The sequence below is a fragment of the Grammomys surdaster genome, unplaced genomic scaffold, assembly GCF_004785775.1.
Source record: "Grammomys surdaster isolate TR1022 unplaced genomic scaffold, NIH_TR_1.0 126086, whole genome shotgun sequence".
NCBI lineage: Eukaryota > Metazoa > Chordata > Mammalia > Rodentia > Muridae > Grammomys > Grammomys surdaster.
In genome coordinates this window covers 3,795,561-3,817,945 of record NW_021620894.1, presented here as the reverse complement: position 1 = coordinate 3,817,945, position 22,385 = coordinate 3,795,561, and the positions used below count along the sequence as shown (strand labels likewise).

The 22,385-nt window shown below is 48.1% G+C and overlaps 1 protein-coding gene across 3 annotated transcripts in view; it reads left to right on the top strand.

Moving 5' to 3' along the window:
• Ubash3b (ubiquitin associated and SH3 domain containing B) overlaps positions 1–22,385 on the top strand; it is a 138,693-nt gene that overhangs the window by 87,150 nt on the left and 29,158 nt on the right. For 2 of the 3 annotated variants that reach the window (XM_028755877.1, XM_028755878.1), the window contains exons 2-4: positions 15,880–15,933; positions 16,638–16,824; positions 20,325–20,523. In XM_028755877.1, coding sequence (XP_028611710.1) covers positions 15,880–15,933; positions 16,638–16,824; positions 20,325–20,523 — 440 coding nt within the window. Of the gene's footprint in view, positions 1–15,879; positions 15,938–16,637; positions 16,825–20,324; positions 20,524–22,385 lie in introns of all 3 variants that reach the window. The other variant, XM_028755879.1, reaches the window with a different exon arrangement.

Sequence of the window (22,385 nt, the reverse complement as noted above, 5' to 3'; positions counted from 1 at the left end):
CACTTATAAATACCACGTCCTGCCATAGAGGAAGAGACAGCGAATCATTTCAGAAAGCCGTACCTGGCCTCCCTTAGCAGCTCAGTACTGACTAGAACAGGCCAGTTGAAATTTCCTAGTATTTGGGCGTCAGGGTGGACCTTTCGAGCACCTACAGAGAACCATATTGCCAATGGATTCTGTCCAAGAGAATCCCAAAGTAGGCATAACTGTAATGGGGGGTGGGGGGGAGACAGGAAGAGACATAGTGGCAGTAGTTGGTCATCTGGGAGACCATACAAAGTCCACACAGGTTTCTGAGCTTACACCGCTTGCCACGTTCCACACAGACAAACAGAGGTCATAAGCTTTCGTTTGCAAGCACAGGGATTGAGCCTCCAGAGGGGCGAGATCTGTCTGGCTAGGAAGTCCATGTTGTTGAGGCTCTGTTCCCTCCTCCTGAGGTACGGAGCTGCCAACTCTTGATCTAGAAGAACCCACATTGTTCTTGATGGGAAATCTTGAAACAGCAGTTTCCATTAGTTCTGGGATCACAACCCCCTTTCTCCTGCATAAAATACTTCACTCTCCCTTCAGTTCAGACCAGCCAGACATCAGTGTTCCTTCTGTGCCTGTTTTCCCCAGCATTAAAGATTGGATGTTTTTATTTTCTACTATTTAGCCTTAAAACTCGGCAGCTTCAAACACGCCCACTTGTTCTTTCTGCATCGTCTGTAGGCTGGGAAGCCCAGAACTGTTTGGCTAAGGATCTCTCTGCTTAGTGTTTCATTTCACAAGGTCTCAGTCACCTGGCAGCAGCCAGGCTGTGTTCTCACCTGGAAGGCTGAACAGAAGCCTTCTCCAGACTGCTTCTGCTGTTGGCAGAATTCACTTCCCTCTGCTTGCGGGACTGAGGAAGGAGCCCCAGCCTCTTGGCGGATGTTGGCTGTAAGCCATTTGCAAGTCCTGGAGGCCACCTAGAGCCTGCCATGTGCTTCTCTCTATAGGCAGTTCCTGCTCTGGAGCCAGCAGGAGACTTCGTCTCTTGGAGTCTTCTGTGTGGAACATACTGGAATCTCAGAAGCTGCAGCTTGGCACTGTTACTACCACATTGTATTGGATAAGAGATAGGATTACGCATAGCAGGGAACAGCAAGAGACAGGTGTACAAAGGTGTCGCTTTAGGGTGCTTGCCACATAATTTAACAGAATCACCTCCTGTATGTCAGATACAGTGCCAGCTGTCGAAGCTACAGAAAATAAATAAATAAATAAATAAATAAATAAATAAGAAATGGCCTCTGCTTCAAATAGTTCACTGTAATTGCAGGGGATGGGGAAAGATGGTCTTTGTGTGGTTGGGAAGATGGGTACGGAGGATGTGGGTGCCCAGAGAAATCAGGCAACTTCTAGGAGACAATAAGCCACAGCTGGAGTGTTCAGGCATATGCAAGAATCAGCCAAGTTAGCAAACGTGGGTCTCAGCCAGTAGGAGAGGCAAGATTTGGGGAGCAGACTGAGAGTTGAAGACTCAGGCTGGGAGAAGAGGGAGGCCCAGGTTTGGGCTCCATATGCTGAGGTTAGGGAGGTCATTCATGACGTTGGAGATGGACTTTAGCATAAGAGGGAGAGATTGTATTGAATCCTTTGTGGTACCAGGGTCTTAACCTGTTGGTCTGCTTTACCCTGGATTCCTACAATACTTCTGGAGTTTGTACCTCAAATCCTATTTATAGGACTGCTCACGAGTCTGTCATCTCCCAGGTTTGTTTTCTTCTTTGGCTAGCCAGGCTTTGGATTCCTCTTGAAATAAGTGGCCAGCTGAGTGAGATCTGGTTGTGCCATGGCTCTTTTCTCTGGTAGAACTGGATAGGTGGTTGAGGGTGAAAAGTTTTACATCTTCCCCAGAGTGTTAGCAAGCAGCACTGAGGTGTCAGAAGCTGCCTTCCCTGTAGAGACAGCTCCAAGGTTGTGATAGAAACCCTTCCTCCTTGAAGCCTTAGGGGCATTGAGTCCAAAGCCAGACTCACCTTTTCACATACTCATGAGTGTGGTAACTGGTCACTTGGATTGATCCTAAATCTTTCACTGTGTTCCAATTTAATAATAATAATGTGTTTAAAATAAATATATATATATAGATATATATATATGCATGTGCATGTTCCTGTGTGTGCAGTCGTGTGTGGGGGCACATGCGTGTATGGGTACACGAGGATGTGTGTGGAGGCTACAGACAACCTCAGGAGTCAGCCTCAGAAAGGCTGTTCATCTCCTTTGAGACAGACAGAGTCTTTTATTGGTCTGAAGCTCCCTAATGAGGTTAGACTGCGTCTGCTTGTCTTCCCTGCCCCATCTCTGGAATTACAAACACGTACCACACCTAGCATTCTTATGTGGACTCTGGAGACAGAAGTCACATCCTTGTGCTTGGAAGGCGAGCGCTGTATCAACAAAGCCCCTCTGTATCTTTTTGAACTGCTTAGCATGCTTAGCATATGGGTAGTGATGTCCTGGCTTATGAGCTGGATGAGTTGATGGAAGAGATGCCATTCCTAGCTGCTGGGGGAAAGGTAGTCATTTTCCTAGGGAAGGGTTATGACTGCTAGCAGGTTGCCCATTGTCTTAGGTAGTGTTTCCATTGCTGTAAAGAGACACCATGACCAAGGCAACTATTATAAAGGACAACATTGGATTAGAGCTGGCTTATAGGTTCAGAGATTCAGTCCATTACCATCAAGACTGGAAGCGTGGCAGTATCAAGGCAGGCATGGTGCTGGAGAAGTTGCTGAGAATACTACCTATTGTTATGAAGGGAACCAGAAGACTAATCTCCAGGCAGCTAAGAGGAGGGTCTCAAAAAGCCCACCCCCACAGTGACACTTCCTCCAACAAGGCCACACTTACACCGACAAGATCACACTACTAATAGTACCACTTCCTAGGCCAAGCATATTCAAACTACCACACCCACACTAGTGGCTTTACATGCATGCCCATATGCACAGCAGTTACCGGACCCAGTGGCTTATATTTTCATTTTTGAGACAGGGTTTCTTTGTGTAGCCCTGGCTATTCTGGAACTCACTCTGCAGACCAGGCTGTCCTCAAACCCAGAGATTTGCCCACCTCTGCCTCTCAAGTGCTGCTATTAAAGGCGTGAGCCATCACTGCCCTGGTATTCAATGAGTTATTTTTAAAAGAGGAGGAAGACGAGGAGGACAAAGAGGAGGAAAGTGAGGAGGAAAAGGAGGAAGAAGAAAAAGAGACAAAAGGAGGGACGATGAGAGAAAGGATCGGGGTTGAATATGATCAAGACATATTGTGTGCATGAAATTGTCAAAGAATAAGTAAAATATATTCTTAAGCAAGAAAGGAAAAAAAAAGCCCTAAGATTTACGTGAAGCAATGTCTGCACACTGTGGAATAGAGACTCCATTAGTGCTAGTCCCTCCCCCCTTTCCTTGTTATCTGTTTGTCGAAGTGGCTTAGGATGGCCTCCCTTAGGTGCAGGAGCCATGCTTCCAGCCTGCTTGCTTCCTTAACACAACATCTGGCAAACAGAGTTTGGCCTAGTACTTGCTTGTCAGGGGATAGTTGAATGAATGAATGAATGAATGAATGAATGAATGAATGAATGAGCAAGCAGTGAAGTGAATGGAAAGAAGTCCAATTTAGATCATAATTTATTTTAGATTGTAGTGAATCATGCTGGCGGTCCGGACCCCCATCGCCTGTCCTGATTCTTAGAGGACTCTCCAGGGAGACCTCCTCTTTTCAGCTGTATGACCCAGCTAAGTTATACGGCGTGTTCAGACCCCACTTTTCCTTACCAGTTTACTGAAGCAATACTGAACCCGCCCTAGAGGTTAGGGGAGGGGTTTAATGAGACTGTTTGCAAGGGAAGTGATGTGTATAGTACCTTATAGGTGCTATAGAGCTATACCATAGCTTAGCTGTAGGTGACTAATCCAAAGGCATCCCAGGAAGACAGACAAGATCTCTGTCTCGTCTGTGCTCCTCTGACCCAGCGCAGCTGTGAGTCACACAGCCTCTTGTGCAGCTCTGGGATGAAACCATTTCAGGAGGATGAGTCCCATCCTCGTTCAAGTATTTTTAGCTGATTCTAGTGGTTATAGAATGTGGAGGTGGGGATGGGAGGAGAAGAGAAATTAGCGTCTGTTGTCATCTGCAACCCGAAATGACTCCGTTTCATCTGTTCCTCCAGAGTCTGTCTTTCCCTCCTTTGGCATTGTGGGATGGGATGGGGGCCGGTTCTTCTCTCTGCTCGAAATCCCAGCTGCTGCAACTGTCTCCCACTTGAAAAGCTGATCTCCAGTCATACCTCAGACCTCACACAAGGAGTGGGTTCTTATTTTGGCCTCTTCCTTGAGCTAACGAGTGGTTCTGGACATGTCTGTTCACCCCTCTTGCCTTCCTTTAGACTTCTGTGAAATTATAATGGCCGGCTACTGTAGATCTGTGGGGCTTTTAGGAGAACCCACAGAAATAATTATGGAAATGTTTCTAGCATGGCTTTGATCCCACCTCAGCACTGAGTGACATGTCCCTTGGCTCCGTCTCTTTCTCAGCCTGAGGAGTTCTCTGCATCTTCCCTTAGAGTCGCTTCCCAGAGCTGCCGCCCTGAGTAACTTCTGGAAACTCTGTGTGACTCTGCATTCACTCTTCCCACCCCCCAACCCCCACAGCACCCTGGAGGGACACAGCCTTTATTATTCAGTGGACATTTTTCCTCCCAGATCAGCTTGGTGGTCCTCTGTAGGGTTACTGTGACTCTCAGAGCAGACACTCTTCTTCTAGGACAGCCTGGTCTCCAGTAGAACCTCCAATAGAATCCCTTGACTGGGGAGACTTCAGAGATTGACACCTTAAGTGTGGTGGCCTTGAATCCAGGAGCTAATTAAAGAACTAACCTACATCTTATACTCGGAAACCTCTCCACAGAAAAGTTCGGAAAGACCTGTGCCAATATTCAATGACCATACGAAATAGAGTCATAAAGTAGGCACCGTGGCCTTAATATCCAGGGGTCTGGGCTAAGTGTTAATATCTGTTATCTCATTCCTAGGTCATGATCCTTGGCTTCCTTGGTACAAGACCGTGGTAGCTTCTGAGCTTCACATTCCCAGGGCACAATACTCGTTGAGCTCGTACAATGAGCCTTGGAATTCCAGATCATCTTTCTAGGAAGATATTCCAGTGAACCGTGGTCAGACCACTCTGAAGAGTAGTGAGGAAGGACCCCATAAGGATAGCTATAATGGTTTTCGATCTGACGTATGTGTACATGTGTGCCTTCGTGCGTACGAGCATGCGTGCACTCCTGCATGACTGCACATGTAGAAGCTATGGGTCAACATCAGGGCTCTTCCTCTGCTATGTCCCTCCTTATTTTTTGATCTATGATCGCTTGCAGAACCGGAAGTTTCTGGATCAGCTAGACTAGCTGGCCAGTGAACCCACACAATCATCCTGTCCCTGCCTTCCTGTGCTGGGAAAGGCTACATTTGTCACACTGTCTGCCTTTTTTTGTGGGGTCTGGGGATCCAAACTCTAATTCCCTATTTTTGGGCAGCAAACACCTTATTCACTGAACATCTCCCCAGTCTCATCCATGCCTCTCTTCAGAACTGCCCTTGTACGCACAGCCTGACCTGCAATTCCAGCCTGTATGACTGAGGTAGTAGACTATGGTGCTGTCCCGTTATCCTTCCCCCATTCAAAGCCTCTCAATAACTCCTCACTTTCCTGCTGACTGAATCTCCTTACCAGTCCTACCTACAGCCCGGGTCACCCACCCTCCTCTCAGGAGACCTTCTGTCATATCCCCAGCACTTGCTGATTTCCTCCGTGACTCCTTTCCTTGTCTTGTCTAGAAAGCTCTTCTCTCTCTTTCTCTCTCTCTCCATATCTGAAACACTCTCAAGACCTTCCCAGAAGTTGTAGGTGGTTTTAGCGGAGAAAGAATCTGGGTCAGCAAGCACCCGGCCTTGAAATGCTTCTATTAGCACGGAACTCCCATTTATCCTTGGAAAACGGTGCGGATTGGTGGGCTCGTATGCACAGGCCTGCGTGCAGATGTTATTTTTGTTCAGTGCCTAATATATGCAAGACACCATGCTAAGCTCTTCAAGTGTGTTACCTCATCTTAACTGTGAACCTTCTTGAAGCAGTAGATATAGTTACCCCCACTTAAGAAATTCAGAAATTGAGTCTCAGGGAGAAAGAACTTGCCCACCATCCCAGGAGCAAGCTTTTTTTGCACAGCAAACGAGCACACTTGTGCCTCTGTGTAACCCCACCCCCATCATGGGGGGAGGAGAGACATTGCTGGAGACACCTACAAGTGTGGGGAAGTGTATTCCTGATGGTGCCACCCAGGGGCTAATGACTGGTTTCCCAATCACAAGCTGCTGCCTCCCTGTGGCAGAGGCCACACAGCTCCCAGCTCTTTTTTATTTTTTATTATTTTTTATTTTTTTAGCAAGAACAAAACAAGGCCTCCCATCTGGGCTGCTCGGCCCTGCCACATAAACACACTGGAAGCCTAAAAGGCACACCACCACCACCCCCCTCAGCTAATCATCACTGAGAAAAGCTGCTTGATGGACAGAGATGGCTTCACCTCATTGGTGTTCTCCTGGGGAGGGCCTGCACACCTAATTCCCCAAATAGCTCCTCCTCCCCCACCACCACTCCTGTCTGATGAGGTTTATGAAAAAGTTCAGTGCATTTTCCTCCCCATTGGCTGGCCTTGGAGGCAACAGCCAAAGGCTTGTCATTGCATTGATTATTGGATTCAGCCAGGCCATTAACCCGAGCTGACTGAAAGGGCTCTCCACTGGGAGCCTGACTCTGACACAGGCCGTCAGGATCAATACATCTTTCTCCATTAGGTGCATTTCCTTGGACGGAAATGGGTCAGGCCTCTCTCAAAGCTTCCTGGGGGAAAACACCACAGGGATGTGGGGGGTGAGCTTGTTTAGAGGAGCTACCCCCCATTCTTGGCAGGTCTGAACTCCCTTGTGTGAATACGATAGAATGAATGTTTTTATTGGGTGGGAAAGAGAGAGCAGGAACAGAAGAAGGGCGAGATCAGTTTGAGAACATTGAGCTCACGGGGTTGGACTCCCGGAAGAACTTCCTGAGCACAGAAGCCATTAGGCAACAAGGAAGTGCCCTCATAGCATCTGAAGTGATTCCCTCAAAAGTCAAGTCAGTCGGCTGATGGTAAACTTCCTACAGTCAAGGGATCACTGTCACTCAGAGTGACTTGGGAGGATATCAAAATATCTTAAAGACATCATTTCTTTCTTGGTCGACTTTCTTGTGGGCTGGTCTACAGAGTGAGTTCCAGGACAGCCAGGACTACACAGAGAAACCCTGTCTCGAAAAAACCAAAAAGCACACACACACACAAAAAAGATTTTGTGTGTCTGTGTGTATGTGTGTTTTCCCTGCATTATGTCTGCGCACCATGTGTGTGCAATGGTACTCATGGAGGTCAGAAGAAGGCCCTGGATCCATGTGGTTGTAAGCCACCATGTGGGCTCCAGGACTCAAACCCACGTCTTCTGCAAGAGCAACAAGTGCTATAAACTACTGAGCCTTCTCTCCAGCCCCATAAAGGCCTTTTTCATGTTCATTGTTCCTACAGAACGGAGATTGGATTGTCCTCACAGTTTTGACAGGTAGGCAGGAGGCCCCAGCTGATGCACTAAGGTTACTTGGCTAGACTCTGGAATTCCAGACCTCAGTAGGCATAGATTACATGTCTCAGTCTGCAAAACTGAAAAATGAACATACTTTAAAATCCAAACTTTCTTTCCCTTTTCACCTACCCCCCAAAATCCACTCCTGAGTCACGGTTTCTCTGTGTGTAGACCTGGCTGTCCTGAAACTTATTTTGTAGATCAGGCTGGCCTTGAACTCACATATATTCTCCTGCCTCAGCCTCCTGAGTGCTGGAATTAAAGGTTTGCAGCGCCATGCCAAACCTAACTTTCTTAGGCTTTGACATAAATCCTCAAAATTTGGGGGGGGGGGGGGTTGGGAACATTTTAAATTTCAAATATTTTGATTGGGTGGGCTCAATCTGTTATAGGACCTTCAATCCCAACACTCTAGAGGCAGTCAGGTAGATCTTTGAGTTTAAGGCCAGCCTGGTCTACACAGTGAATTCCAGGCCAGCTAGGGCTACAGAGTGAGACCCTATTTCTCGTGGAGGATGGGGGCAGTATTTGGTAACCCAATAAGCTGGAGAAGGTGACAGGGTAGAGTTCAGAAAGACTATCTTACTGCAGCAAAGCCTTTAACCTCCCTTTATCTTCGTGAGGAAATGACAGATGACAAGCGATAACTGGCCAGCTACTGTTTTTCCGTATAGAAAAGGCCAGAGATTAGGGAAGTTTTGGGTAAACCAACTCTGGGCTGTCAATTTCAATAATTAGCGACAGGGATGTGTGCTCAGCTGGGCGGAGGAGGGGGGTGCTCCTAGCAAACCCTGGCCACGTACAGAGCAGCAACGTAGCCATGTTCGTCCAACTAACCATTCCCAAATCCAAAAAAAATACCTCTGAAATCTCACAGTTCACAGGAACGCTTCAGCCTGTGTTTTTGGAAGAGTGACCTTTTTTTGTTGTTGTTGTTCTATTTTGTTCTGTTTTGTTTTGTTTTGTTTCCCCACAGGATAAGTTTTATCTTAGAGGAAGTTTCGTTAGACTACGAGTGTTTGCTAATTAACTGACCACGTTGGCAACTAGTGTCTAATCTAGATCATTCCTTTGCAGTTAGCTGAACAGTGACAGTTCCTACCAGCAGGCCCTGTTCCTAAGGTTCAGGTCACATATGACCCTCCCCACCTTAAGTCCTGGCTCTGTCCACCAGGCTGCCCTTCGGTGAGGATTGTGGTGTTAATATATAGATCTAGGCATCTCTAAGCTTGTGTGTATGTGTGTGCGCGCATACATATAGGTGCACATATTTGTGAAGGGGAGAGGTCAGGTTCAGATTGTCATTCTTAAAGAGCCATCCACCTTCTTCTTTTGAGACAGTGTCTCTGATTGGCCTGGAACTTATTAAGTAGGTAAAGTTGACTGGCCAGGGAATCTTGGGAATGCAGCCCTCTGGAACAAAAGCAGCACCATGGCTGGCCTTTTCTTCTATTAATTTTTTTTTTAAAAAAAACATGGGTCCCAGGGCTCCACTTTTTATATTCCCACTGCAAGTACCAACTACACTGTCACCTCAGCCCTTCCCTCTGCATCTTACAAGGTGGCCACGCTCAGGTGTCCTCCTTTGTCACCACCTCAGACACCATGTGCTCAGCATATTACACACAGGTAAGACTCCATCTGAGGTACGAAGGTTCCCTGTCTGGAGCCCTCCATGTGACTGGTGAACTTTGGGATAGCAATGACCATTCACTGGACTCGGAGACTCTCTGTCTTCTGTGGCTAGAGAGAGAAGAGTAGAGAGCGCAGGGCTACTGTGGGCTTCTGGGGTCTTCTCAGGGGATGTCCAGCATCTCTGAGAGAGACTGGACTGGCAAGTCAAGAGCATGAACTATTGCCGGTCTACTATAGAGATGGAAACAGGTGTCAAGAGAAATGGCATGGTGGTTGACATACACTATTGATACAGAAAAGATTGTGGTTTTTTTGCTTTGCTGTTGTTTTTGAGACAGGGTCTCATATAGCCCAGGGTGGCTTGAAACTGTCTATGAGGAAACTAGTGACCTTGAACTTCTGATCCTTCTGGTTTATCCCAAGTGCTAAGATTATAGCTGTGAGTACCACACCTAGATCTATAGTAGTAGTTGTTGTTGTTGTTTTGGGTTTTATTGTTGTTGCTTTATTTGCTATTTTGGTTGTTTATTTGTTACGGGTTTGCTGTTTAAATTTGAAGGCCAAACTCTCACTGTGTATTTCTGGCTAGCCTAAGACTCACTGTGTAGGGCAGGCTGGCCCCGAACTCAGAGATCTGACTGCCTCTGCCTTCCCAAAGGCATGTGCCACGAAGCCTAGCTTGGCTTTTGTTTTGTGTTTTGAGGCAGGGTGTCAGGTAGTCAAGCCTGGTCTTGAACATTCTGTGTAGCCAAGGATGGCTTTGAATTCCTTTACCCTGCAACTGCTAAGATTACATGCATGTGCCATTGCACTGGTTTTATGCAGTGTTAGGGTTGGGAGCCAGGACTTCATGCATACCAGGCAAGTACCTTACCAGCTGGACACTCTGTCCAACTTATAAATGAAACTTTACCAGAAGAGGGAGGAAGGGCAAGCATAGTATGTATGTACAAGGTTGACGCTAGCCTCAGTTTCAGATACACTCTGGGCAGTCTGGGAATGCAGCCCTTCAGGTATATTTCTTACACTAGTTTGTGACCTTATAGGCAAACCTTGGGTGCTTTTCCTTACAGAAGGCCAGCCTGGGATACAGAACAGGCAGCCTATAGTTTGTCAGGAGAATTGAAGCCATTCTACTTAGTGGCCAGTATTCAAAGTCTTTTCCACTTCTCCAGTCTTGCTTTTCTACCAGAGAGGGGAATAAATGGAAGGTCACCTATTGTCCTCTGTTTTCCAGTTGGCTGCCAGCCTCTCGCACAATTCAGAGCTGCCTGGGGGTCATACAGAGGTGCTCAGCTCAGCAGACAGCCCCTCAGAGCCTCTGGCAAGGTCTACCCAAAAGCCACTTACAAAAGAAAAAAAGTTTTGTTGGGCTGAGACTATGACTCTGAGTGTTTCTTTATATGACCAGAGCCCAGGATTCTATTCCCCGATACCACATAAATGGATTCCCAGCAACATATGATGGCTCACAACCATCTGTAACTCCAGTTCCTGGGAATCCAATTCGCTCTTCTGGCCTCCATGGTCGCCAAGCATACACATGGTGCACTCATATCCGTGCAGGCAAAACACCTATACACATATAAAACCTGCATGGTGGCACATTGTGAAATCTCATCACTTATAAGGGATAGGCAAAAGGATCAGAAGTCCAAAGTCATCCTTGACTACAGTTAATTTTAGGCCAACCTGGGCTAAGTGAGACCTTGTCTCAAAAAAAGAAAAGAAAAGAAGAAAGACATTGTCCTGTCATTGTCTCTCCATTGTCCACTGAGGCACAAATGGCTTCTTTGTGTGTCTGGACTTTGCTACTGAGAAATAGAATTGACTCTACCTAAGTCTGCCCGACCCCTAGAATGGCACAGACTGTTATACTAATTTCAAACAAAGAGTTGCCTGATTAATTAGGCCATTTTAAATTCAATTCAGTGTGTTAGGTGTGAAAAATCAATGCTATCCTGCAGGTTGAGGGCTTTTTTTTATGTTAGAATTCATGTTAAATATTTCCAAAATGTAAGGTTGTCTTGGCGACATGAAGAAGAGATGTGATTAATTTAATTTTGGTTGTGTAGAGTGTTTTATCCACTAGAACGAGTCTGTACCTGGCCTTGTATCTTTTTTTTTTTCTTGACAAATAGGTCTTTTGAACACAGACAACTGAAGCACACACAACAGGGTGGGGTGCCGATGGGGGAGGGGGCTGTGCTTCTGGCTAAGAGCCTCTCAGAGTGGACTACGCTGCAGTAGGGAAAGGGGTCTCTCAGCCCCAGATCTGAAATCTAAAAGACTCTTAAACGGTTTCTTTTCAAGTTTAGCGTGGCGTCTTGGCAGCGATTCTCAACCTGAGGGTCGCCTATCAGAGATCTCCTGGGTATCCGATATTTAACGCGACGATTCGTAACAGTAGCAAAATTGCAGTTATGAAATAGCCAAGAAAATCGTGTTATGGTCGGGGACTGTATTAAAGGGGCACAGCGTGAGGAAGGCGGGGAACCACTGAGCTGAAGTAACATGGAGTATAACTTTAGAGGGCATTGAGAGAAGAGGATCTTGTGGTGTCTCGATATGACACAAACCTGGATCATGGTCCCTGAAAGATGGCCACCGATCAGGAACCAGCACCTCAGACCTTTGGTTGGGTTTTCATTTTCATTTGCTTCTGTGCAGAGTTTCTTAAACAAAAGCAGGCAGGAGGTGAGGGGACAACAAAGGGAAGGAAAGAGGGTAGGGATTGGGAGAAAGAGAAGGACTGAGGTGAGGGAGAAGGGGAGGGAAGGAGGGAGGGAGGGAGGGAGGGAGGAAGGGGGGAATGCTGCCCCAGGCAAACCAGCAGGAAAGGTTCTTTGTGAACCTTCTAAAGCATGACCTTGGAGCCATCCTTCCACATCCAAAGATCTGAAGATCCTGGGAGCTGGGAGCGGCAGGAGGACTCCCAGCAGAGAAGAGGACCCCCAGCAGAGGGGAGGACTCCCAGCAGAGGGGAGGACTCCCAGCAGAGAAGAGGACCCTGAGCAAAGGGGAGGACTCCCAGCAGAGGAAAGGACCTTCAGCAGAGGGGAGGACCTCCAGCAGAGGGGAGGACCTCCAGCAGGGGGGAAGACTCCCAGCAGAGGGGAGGACCCCAGCAAAGGGGAAGACTCCCAGCAGAACAGACCGAAGGTGGTTGGTTGGGGTTACTACTGGCTCCTCCCAGTGGCTATGACCTTCTAAGTGGCCTTTTTGGCTTGTCCAACTTGTCCATCAGCCCTTGCTTCTTTGTCAGCTGTGCTGGTCTCCTTCCTTGGTAGGCACGAGAGAGGATGTTTTGTTTCATAACTTCAAATGAATGTTAGATGTCATTTAAGACCAGGCTATTTGATGTGACCAAGTGTCGGGAACTCGCAGAGTGTCCCACTCGCTTGTCTCAGGTGAGACCTCCCTACCAAGAGTATTTGGCCACCGAACTACCCCAATGAAACCTGAAGGAGGGGCTGGGCTCCCACAGTCCAGGCTGAAGGGGGACTTCTCTGTCTGCTGAGGCCTCAGGCGGACTCTGAAGTGAAAGCCCTGCCAGCGTCTGAGTTGCTCTGAGAGGAGCAGATGCCTGGCCTGAGCTGGGACTTGGTTGTTCTCCACACACTCCCACTAGCCCTTGGCACTGGCCCCAGGGGGTAGGCCGTGGGGGTGGCGCTCTATGGCAACTTGCTCTTCAGCTGAGTGGAGCTGGGAGTCTTCTGCAGCTGCTGTTCTGTGCCTGCCTGTTCTGTGGGCAGAGTTCTGGGAACGGGCTCAATCCCGAGTTGTAACCAGCTTGCTTTGAGCCTCCCAGCCTCCCTTGTAGGAATGGGGTTTTCCCTGCCTGGGCAAGTTCACTCCTCTGTTTCAGAAGTATGAATTTAGTTTCTAGAAACCTGTAGAAGTACATTTTAGAACCAGTGAGTGCTCACCACAAAGCCCCAGACAACATGAGTTCAATCCATTTACCAAAGGAGGGAACCAACTCCTGCAGGTCTTCTGCCTTCACCACCACTGTCCTCCCCCATCCCTCCCCCCTAAAAAAAAGGAAGGGAGGGAGGCTGGATCTGGAGAGTTAGCCTCAGCAGTTAAAAGCCCTTGCTGCTCTTCCAGCGGACCAGAGTTTAGTTCCCAGCAGGTACCAGGCATGCACACAGTACGTATACATACATGCAGACAAACATACACATAAAATAAATCTAAAAAGAAAGGTTTAAAAGCAACGTTTAAAACCTGTTTCTTCCAGAGTATTCCTTGAGGCTCGGGGGGTGGGGGGGGACTTTGTGCTCTAGCCAACACAGCTAGCCCTCACCACCGGGCAGGGTGCGTTAGGTGTGATACTCCTCCCTCAGTTTTGTGTTCTGCAGAGAGAACTGTTTAGGTTTCTTTAACCTTTATCGCAGACTTATCACACTGAAACCTTTCATTATCTCGCCCCATCCCCCCCACTTTGAACCTTCTCCAAAAAAAAAAAAAAAACCCGAATCTTTTCAGTTCGGGAGACCATAACTTAATTAGATCTCTCATTTCCAGAGGATTCTTGTGGCTCCTCCAAAGAAATAAATTAAATTTCAGTCAGCTGTATTTCATTGGGGGAAGGGTGCAAGACAAAGAAATTGGATGCTCTGTATAAATAGCACATTGTCTGGGCTGGAAAGGAGTTCTCCTCATTCCAATTGTTTTTGGAACAATGGCTCCTTCTGGGGGCCATTGAATAGCCTCCAGCTCCCCCTGACTGGTGGGCTTCGGTGTGTTTGAGGCTCCTCTACCTAAAAAAAGGGAGGCCTGGGTCTCAGCCCTGGGCAGCTTTCAAAGATGTGTTAGTGGGGGATGAGAGTGCTCCCTGCTTCTGGCTGGTTTTGACCAGCTTCCTTTCCCAGGGGTCTGCCTCAGAGTTTCTCTGGGACTTCATCTCAGTGAGTTAAGTTTGTATCTCACGGTGTTGTTCCAGGTACCTGATCACCGGAGGAGCCAGGCTGGGAGAAAAGCCAGGCCTGACTTAGCTCTCAGTGGTGGTAGAACCCCAGCCCCTTTGCTAAGCGGTGCCTGTCAGGCTGCTTTGAGCAGATTTCTTCACACCTCTCCACTGGAGTTTTCCTTGGGAGACTGGAGAAACTGGGCTCACGAATGATGTCTGAGATCCTTCCCAGCGTGACCCCGTGTGGCTCTGAGTGGTCCATAGAGGGAGAGGGGGGGAGAGAGAGAGAGAGAGAGAGAGAGGGAGAGGGAGAGGGAGGCAGGCCCAGGTTCCACAGGCGAGAAGGAAAAGGATGCTTGAGAAGAGTGACAGTTCAATTTGAATTTCGTCCCTTCCCTTCTGCCCAGAACGACCCCAAGGCAGTGTTGTGGACGGATATCTAAAGTGATCACCTATTGGTGGCCTGCTTTGAAAATGATCTCTTACTAGCTACCTGTGACGTGTGTCAGGCACTGGCCAAGGCTCCATATAATACTAACCATCCATGACAGAGTAGAGGCACTAGGTGTCTTTCACTTCCAGGCCACCTCTCCCCTCCCTATGAGTCGTCACCTTACAGTTCACAACGCCTCTGCCTCGGTGCTGTCATTGGACTTCTGTATATTGTCAAGGTTCCCAGGCATTCCCACTACCACTACTATTGAGTCAAAGTCTCACCTTGTGGCCCTGGCTGGCCCGGAATTCTCTATGTAAACCAAGCCAACCTCTGCTTCCCCAGTGCTGGATCAAAGACGTGTGCCGCCTTACCCAGTTCCCTCCATGGTTCTTGCCCCCAGTCTAATCAGATAGTTAGAGTCTAGCTTCTGTCTTCCTGCCTACTGGATCAAATTCCACTGGGACAGGGACCATGTGAACCCAGAACTTTGTGGCTGACAGACTTGGCCTTGCAGGGCTCCTTGCAGGCTTGCAAGTCTCACTGCAGGGAGCCTTGTTTAGCTATTGGCCCATCACCAGGAGGGCCCATCATCAGCAGTCTCTCCAGAAGTAACTGGTAGTAGCACCTCCTAGCTCTGTTTTGTCCCCAAAGATGTCTGTAAATAATTGGAGATGATGGATCTCCTGGGTTGTTGGGGCATAGAAAAGGAGGAAGGAGTGAGTTTAGCCAAGCATCCTTGTAGATATTTAGCACCACAGCGTCCCGTCCTTCCTCACCCATTTCCATCAAGGGTTGTGAGTAAGAATCCGTTCTGTAGGGGATCTAGGTCATTGGAAATGAGTGGGTGAAAATCAAGGAGAAAAAGCAAAGACAGGACAACTTTTAGGGAAGTGAAAATAAAAAAACCCTAATGTGGAAACAACTGAAAATAGACGATGGGTTGTCAGGCTGCATGCAAATCCAATGCTAATTACATGGAAATTGATGACTGGTCCTCAACTTCCACCTGCCTTCCTGAGACCCTTGGGGAGCCCCTGCTGCAGGCATCTTTCCTACGCCAGCCAGCCAGCCACATAGCTGTGTAGCAAACTGATTGTCGCCCCTGCCCACGCCACCCTGGTGAGGAGAGCTGAAAGGGAGGCTAAAAATAGTAACAATAGATATTTGGTTTCTTTTTGCAGACAAAAGGCTCTGGCATCCACTGGAGGAAGAAGCGTTCAGGCAGCATGTGACTGGTTGGTATGAAATAAATAAATAGAGAAAATAGCATGTAATTAACTCTGTCTATGATGAGTACGGGTGTGCAGTCTTTCTCTAATGGACCCTTCCAGAAGGGAGAAGAGACAGGCCCATTTATCAAGCTGACTGCCTCCTCTGCCCTGGCACCAGGGTATGTGTATCTCCTTGGATCTGTTTAAAGGCTTTCAAACTCCTCCCCATAGAGGCTCACATTATCGGAGGCCTGCCAGTCACCTCTGTGAGATTCGCTGTGGGTGGAGGCTGAGCTGGCCAATTTAGAAAAATGTCCCACTCATTTACCAGGATGTCATCCTCAAGGAGAAGCCCACAGGCCACCCTGCTGGGCTTTCCTGTTGCTTTGGAGGCACAAGAGCTCCAGAGTAGGCCGAGCTGAAGGACTCCGGTGTGTGCAAGGAAACTCCTCTGTGGAGAATGGATTTGGAGTTAACCCAAGGAAGCTTCCTGGAGAGCAGCTTTGGGTTTTTTTAGGGAGTTGTGGGATGAGGAGAACAGAAGCCTCTCCATCTGAGAGTTGGTAGGGTGTGTAAGCTCCAAAGGATGGGTTTTTGCAGCACAAATGGAAGCTGTTCTCCGTGTGGTCCTGGGGTGGGAAGCCTGGACAGCGATGGGCCTGACTCTTCTCTTCCTCCTCATCCATTGCTCTCCCAAAAGGCTTTCTTGTCTCTCTTATCTCCCACAGGTTGTTCTCCCATGTCGGCGACCCCTTCCTTGATGACCCCCTGCCTCGAGAGTATGTCCTCTACCTCCGCCCGACTGGTCCATTAGCCCAGAAGCTCTCTGACTTCTGGCAGCAGTCCAAGCAGATCTGTGGGAAGAACAAGGCCCACAACATCTTCCCACACATCACCCTTTGCCAGTTCTTCATGGTGAGCCACACTGCACACCCTGTCTCCCCACCACCATACTCCCAGTGTCTCAGACAGCCCCCAGGGACCAGGACTGATGATCGGAGATTTTCCAGAAGTCTAAGGGGATCTTTAGGAACTCACAGCATGGAGTGAACCTCCCAGAGGTCATATTGGTCCACAGTGAGGGCCTTACCCTACTTGCTGTCTCGGGGCATCGGCTGAGGCCCTAGAACATCTGGGTTCAGTGCATCAGGACAACAATCTACTTCTACAACCAAAAGAATAAGCCTGACCCTTGGCGAGTGGAAGTCTGGCCTGTCAGCCGTTGATGTAGCTTCTTCATAGGTTGTTTACTGTCTACTCACTCCACCTTAGGATAGAAATATCCCTCTGTGTGTGTGTGTGTGTGTGTGTGTGTGTGTGTCTGTGTGTGTCTGTGTGTGTCTGTGTGTGTGTCTGTGTGTGTGTGTATGTGTCTGTGTGTGTGTCTGTGTGTGTGTGTGTGTGCACACATAAGCGCCTCATTTACCTCAGATGTAAGTTCTCAGTTCTCTATCCATCCACCTTGTAGTCCAACCTGAAACTCACTAAGGCAGGCTGAATGGCCGGTAAGCCCTCAGAGATGTCTCCAGTCTCAACTTCCCCTGATCCTGGGATCGCAAGCCTATGCTAGCCCACCCAGCTTTTTTAGGTAGTTCTGGGCCTTGAACTTACATCCTGAAGCTTGTATGGTGTATACTCCAAGTGAACTTTACTCCTTTATTTTTACTTTTAGACAGAGACTCGTAGCCCAGGCTAGCTTAAAGCTTACTCCGTCACTGAGGATGACCAGAAACTCCTGATCTTTGCATTCCTGATCCTCCTGCCTCAACCTCCCAAGTTCTGTGATTTCAGACATGGACCACCATGCCTGGCCAACTCTGAGGGAGGGGAAGGAAAGGAACAGAGAGAGTGGGGAGCTAGATAAGTGGCTTACAGGTAGGAAAAGCCACTCCCCCCACATGACATCACCATGAGGTCTTACTAGAGTTTTCTAGAGACTGAGAGAGAACTCTCTCCAGCCACTCCCTAGCTGTCTGTGGAAAAGCTTGTTTTAGAGGCTAAACCAATCCTCCGTAGTATAACAGATGAAGCAGACATCCCTACTTCCGTTCCCCACACTCGTTCCTCACAGAGCAGGATGGTAGCCTTTTGAAACAATTTTCAAAGGATACATTTTGCTTTGTTTTTTTTTTTCTTTCTGGATGTAATTCTCGATTCTCGTGTGTCTCAGGTAGATAACATGTTCCCAACACCTTGTCTCCCGGCAACTCGCTCTGAAAATTAAATCGATTTTTACTTCCTCTTAGTCATCCCAGGATCTTGCAGGAAAGCGGTTCGGGTTTAGAGACACTCATCCTTCCCCCCAACCCTCCAAAGAGGGTAGGTGGATGACGTCACCACTCCCCAGTCTCATTCTTTCTTCTTCCTAAGGATCATGGGAGTGGTGGTGAAGACAGCAGCTGTCTAAGGAGCAGCTGAAAGAGTGCTGGAGGCTGTGTTCCTGCTTCTTTGTTTGTTCCTCCCTCAGTCCTCCCACTCCTCCTCCTCCTCTCCCTGGTCCTCCTTTGAATCTCAGGTACCTTATTTCCTAGAAACAGGGCCTCTAGCTGCACTGGAACCCCACTTTTTTTTGGGGGGGAGGCTGACTGACTAAGTGAGCTATTGGGTTTCAGCTCCCTCACCCTTCCTGTGCTAGGCTTAACACCCACATGATGGTTCACTACTGTCTATAACTACAGTTCCAGGGGATTCAACACAATATAATTCCAGGGTGCCATGCCTGGAAATTAAACTCCAGTCCTCATGCTCCCAAAGCAAACACTCTGTCACGTTGGTTCATCTCCCTAGCCTACCTTTTTGGCAGGGACATGGATAGGGGGCAGGGTCTCACGTATCCCCCCACCCCCGATAACCTAGAACTCACTATAGCTGAGGATGACCTTGAGCTACCCTGCCTTCACTTTCTCAGTGCTGAGTTTGCAGATGTGACAAGACCACATCTGATTTATTTCTCCCCCACCCAATTTTATGTGGCTCTGGGGATGGAGTCCTCCGCTTCCAGCACACGAGGCAAGCACTCTACCAGCTCAGCCATGTCCTCTATTCCGCCCTCTGGATTATTTTTACATTTTGTTTTATTTTATGTTTATAGGTGTATGTCTGTGCACTACTTTCATACCTGGTACACACAGAGGCCCAAGGAGGGTGTTGAGTCTCTTGGAACTGAAGTTATAGACAGTTGTGAACCATCATGTAGATGCTGGGAACCAAATGTGGGTCCTCGGCAAGAACAGTGTCTCAGTTAGGGTTTTACTGCTGTGAACAGATACCATGACCAAGGCAACTCTTATAAGGACAACATTTAATTGGGGCTGGCTGTCAGGTTCAGAGATTCAGTCCATTATCATCAAGGCAGGAGCACGGCAGTAACCAGGCAGACATGGTACAGGAGGAGCTGAGAGTTCTCCATCTTCATCTGAAGGCTGCTAGCTAGGATGAAGGTCTTAAAGCCCACACCCGCAGTGACACACCTACTCCAACAAGGCTATACCTTCAACACCACTCCCTGGGCTGGGCATATATAAACCATCACAAACAGCAAATGTTCTTAACCTCTGAGCCATCTATCTCCCTGGCCCCGAGAACTTACGTAATTGACAGATTTTGGTATCTGTGTGATTGTTTGATTTATGTAAGCATTATACAATGTTGACTGAGCCAATTCTTATATACACTGCTTGTCGTCTTTGTTCATTTGTGGTAAGAACTTGACCACCTACTACATTCATCTTCTTTCTGCCTTTGGGGCCCTGAATTGAGCACAGGGCCTCTCGGATGCTAAGAAAGGGCTCTAACCCTGCACCCCATTCCCAGCCCTAAAATCTACCCTTTTAGCAGTTTTCAAGAATACATCACGTGCCGGGCGGTGGTGGTGCATGCCTTTAATCCCAGCACTTGGGAGGCAGAGGCAGGCGGATTTCTGAGTTTGAGGCCAGCCTGGTCTACAGAGTGAGTTCCAGGACAGCCAGGGCTACACAGAGAAACCCTGTCTTGAAAAACCAAAAAAAAAAAAAAAAAAAAAAAAAGAATACATCACGTGGCTTCTAGCTGTTGTGACCATACTGTCTTATATTTACTCTGAAATTGTGTTTCCTTTAACCAACACCTCGACCCCAACCCTGGGTTTTTTGTTTTCTGTTTAACCAATCAGACAGCATTCTGGCAAGGTTCCCAGGAACCACAACAGATCAAGAGGAGGAGAAGAGCTGTCATGAGGCCTTCCTTAGTTTCATCTGCCCTCTGGATAATCAGTGTCTGGATAGTTGAGATCCCAAAGCTCTTCCCTTCTTCATGGACAGGAGTGCTGGTTGGGTCATTGCATCATCAGCCTTGGCTCTCTAGAGACAGGCTGAGTGCTGAGGGGCTGCAGGCTTCTCTCTGGACTCTAATGAAGCCTGTCTGGTTTCCGTCCCCAGTGCGAGGACAGCAAGGTGGACGCTCTAGGAGAAGCCCTGCAGACTACTGTCAGTCGATGGAAATGTAAGTTCTCAGCCCCGCTGCCCCTGGAGCTGTACACCTCCTCCAACTTCATCGGGCTCTTCGTGAAGGAAGACAGCGCCGAGGTCCTCAAGAAGTTCGCGGCTGACTTTGCCGCCGAGGCTGCATCCAAAACAGGTAAAAACACCCATGGCTGTCAGTCCAGTCCTGGATCTCAGTATCAGAGGTCAAAAGGACACGGATGGGAGACAGTTATGGGGCAGTCAACGTACAAAGAGGATCGAATTTATTTTGGTTCCACAGTTTTTAGTCAATGGTGGTTGGTCCACTGTAGCCTGTAGGCCTGTGGTGAGAGAACATCCTGCTCACCTCAAGGGGGCCAGGAAGCAGGAGGAGTGAGCACAAGGGCTCGGGTCCCAAGGTCCCCTTCAAAGGCACATCTTAAATAACCTAAGTTCGTCTCAGTAGACTCCACCTCTTCCCAGTGGTACCACAGGCTGGTGGCCAAGCCTTCAACATGATGTGGAGGAATTTTAAGATCAGACGGTACCCTCTGCAGAGGAGAAGGCTGGAGACAGGAGGTAGAGAAGATCATGCAAAAATGGACCTCTCTAGCAAAGAACGTCCCATATCCCTCGTGGAAATGTTACACCTCTTTGCATTCTGCCGACCTGCCAAAGAGCTCGCCCATGTCTTGTTCCCCGACTCCCGGGGACTTAACTGTTCACACTGAACTGTAAAGGTAGCCCTTTGTAGTCTCCATCTCCTCTGGTGCAGATCTGAGGGAACATCCTTCATCTTCTAAGCTTTTATCTGGAGCTGACCATTCATTGCTTGCATAGCCCTGGACGTAGTGGAGTAAAGCCACTGTATAGTGAATCGTGAAAATATTCACCAAGTTGAAGAGTGTTGGGCCATCGGATTATTTTATTGTACAGTTGATAATTGAAATAAGATCTCATGTAGCCCAGGCTGACCTCAAAGTTATTTTGTAGCTAAGGCTGGGCCATGAACTTTTAATCTTCCTGTGTCCAGCTCCTGGGTGCTGGGATTCTAGCTGTGCACCACCACCGTTCCTGGGGATAGAATCCAGGGGTTCATGCTTGTTCTCCCAATGCAGCTGAGCTAAATCCCAAACCCCTGAATCCAAGTGCTGAATGAAAAACCAGGGGGATACCCACAGCTCTCCAGCCATACATGTAGGCGTGGCCAAAAGGCTCAAGACCTGATCCAAGCTACACAATTTACTCCTTTGTTTCCTTTGTCTCCTTAGTCAGCGGTTATCCTACAGGGTGTTGGTCTTCACTGATGTTTGCATTGGGTGTGTGGTAGTCCTTCAGAGAAGCCCCCACATAGAGCTTAGCCCAAACCACTGCAGTGTCTGCCCTCAAAAGAATTGTGGGTCCTGAAGAGACTCCCTGTGGTTTGGGGAGAGCATCTTCTTCTATTGAATTCCCTCCTTTCTGCCAGGGACCAGCCATGGGTTTACTAAATTAACAGAGAAAGGAAACATTTCAGAGAGATAGAATAACAAAGGGAAAACCACCTCTCTTCTTATCCATTGCCCTTGAAGAAATTTTTTAAGTCCCGCTAGATGTTGTCAGCCCACTAAATCACTACAAGAACCAAACAAAGCCTCATATCCTTTACAAATCAGGAAAGCAGGACTGTGGCGGGCTCTTAAAGTGCAGACGGAATGAGAGACAGTCAATGAACTGGATTCCCACATGGGCGATTGCCAGTCCTTCTCAAGACTCTCCTGTCACTAAAGAACTTGACGGTTTCATGGCTCTGTCCCTGTGGCGCCCCCTCGTGGTGATCTACAGAACTGCACAACCCTGACATCTCTTGCCGAGCTTTGTGGAAAGTAGGTCATTGTGTCTTTGCCCTAGAACTTATCCCTGTGTAGTCTAGAATTACTGGTTCACCCAGATTTCTTCGGCAAGTATATTTAGTGTTGTTCTTCTTTCTGGGTGGCTCGAGAAGGCTCACCCATGTGCATTTATTTCATCAGCAAGTACTGAAGGCCCAGAGTATAG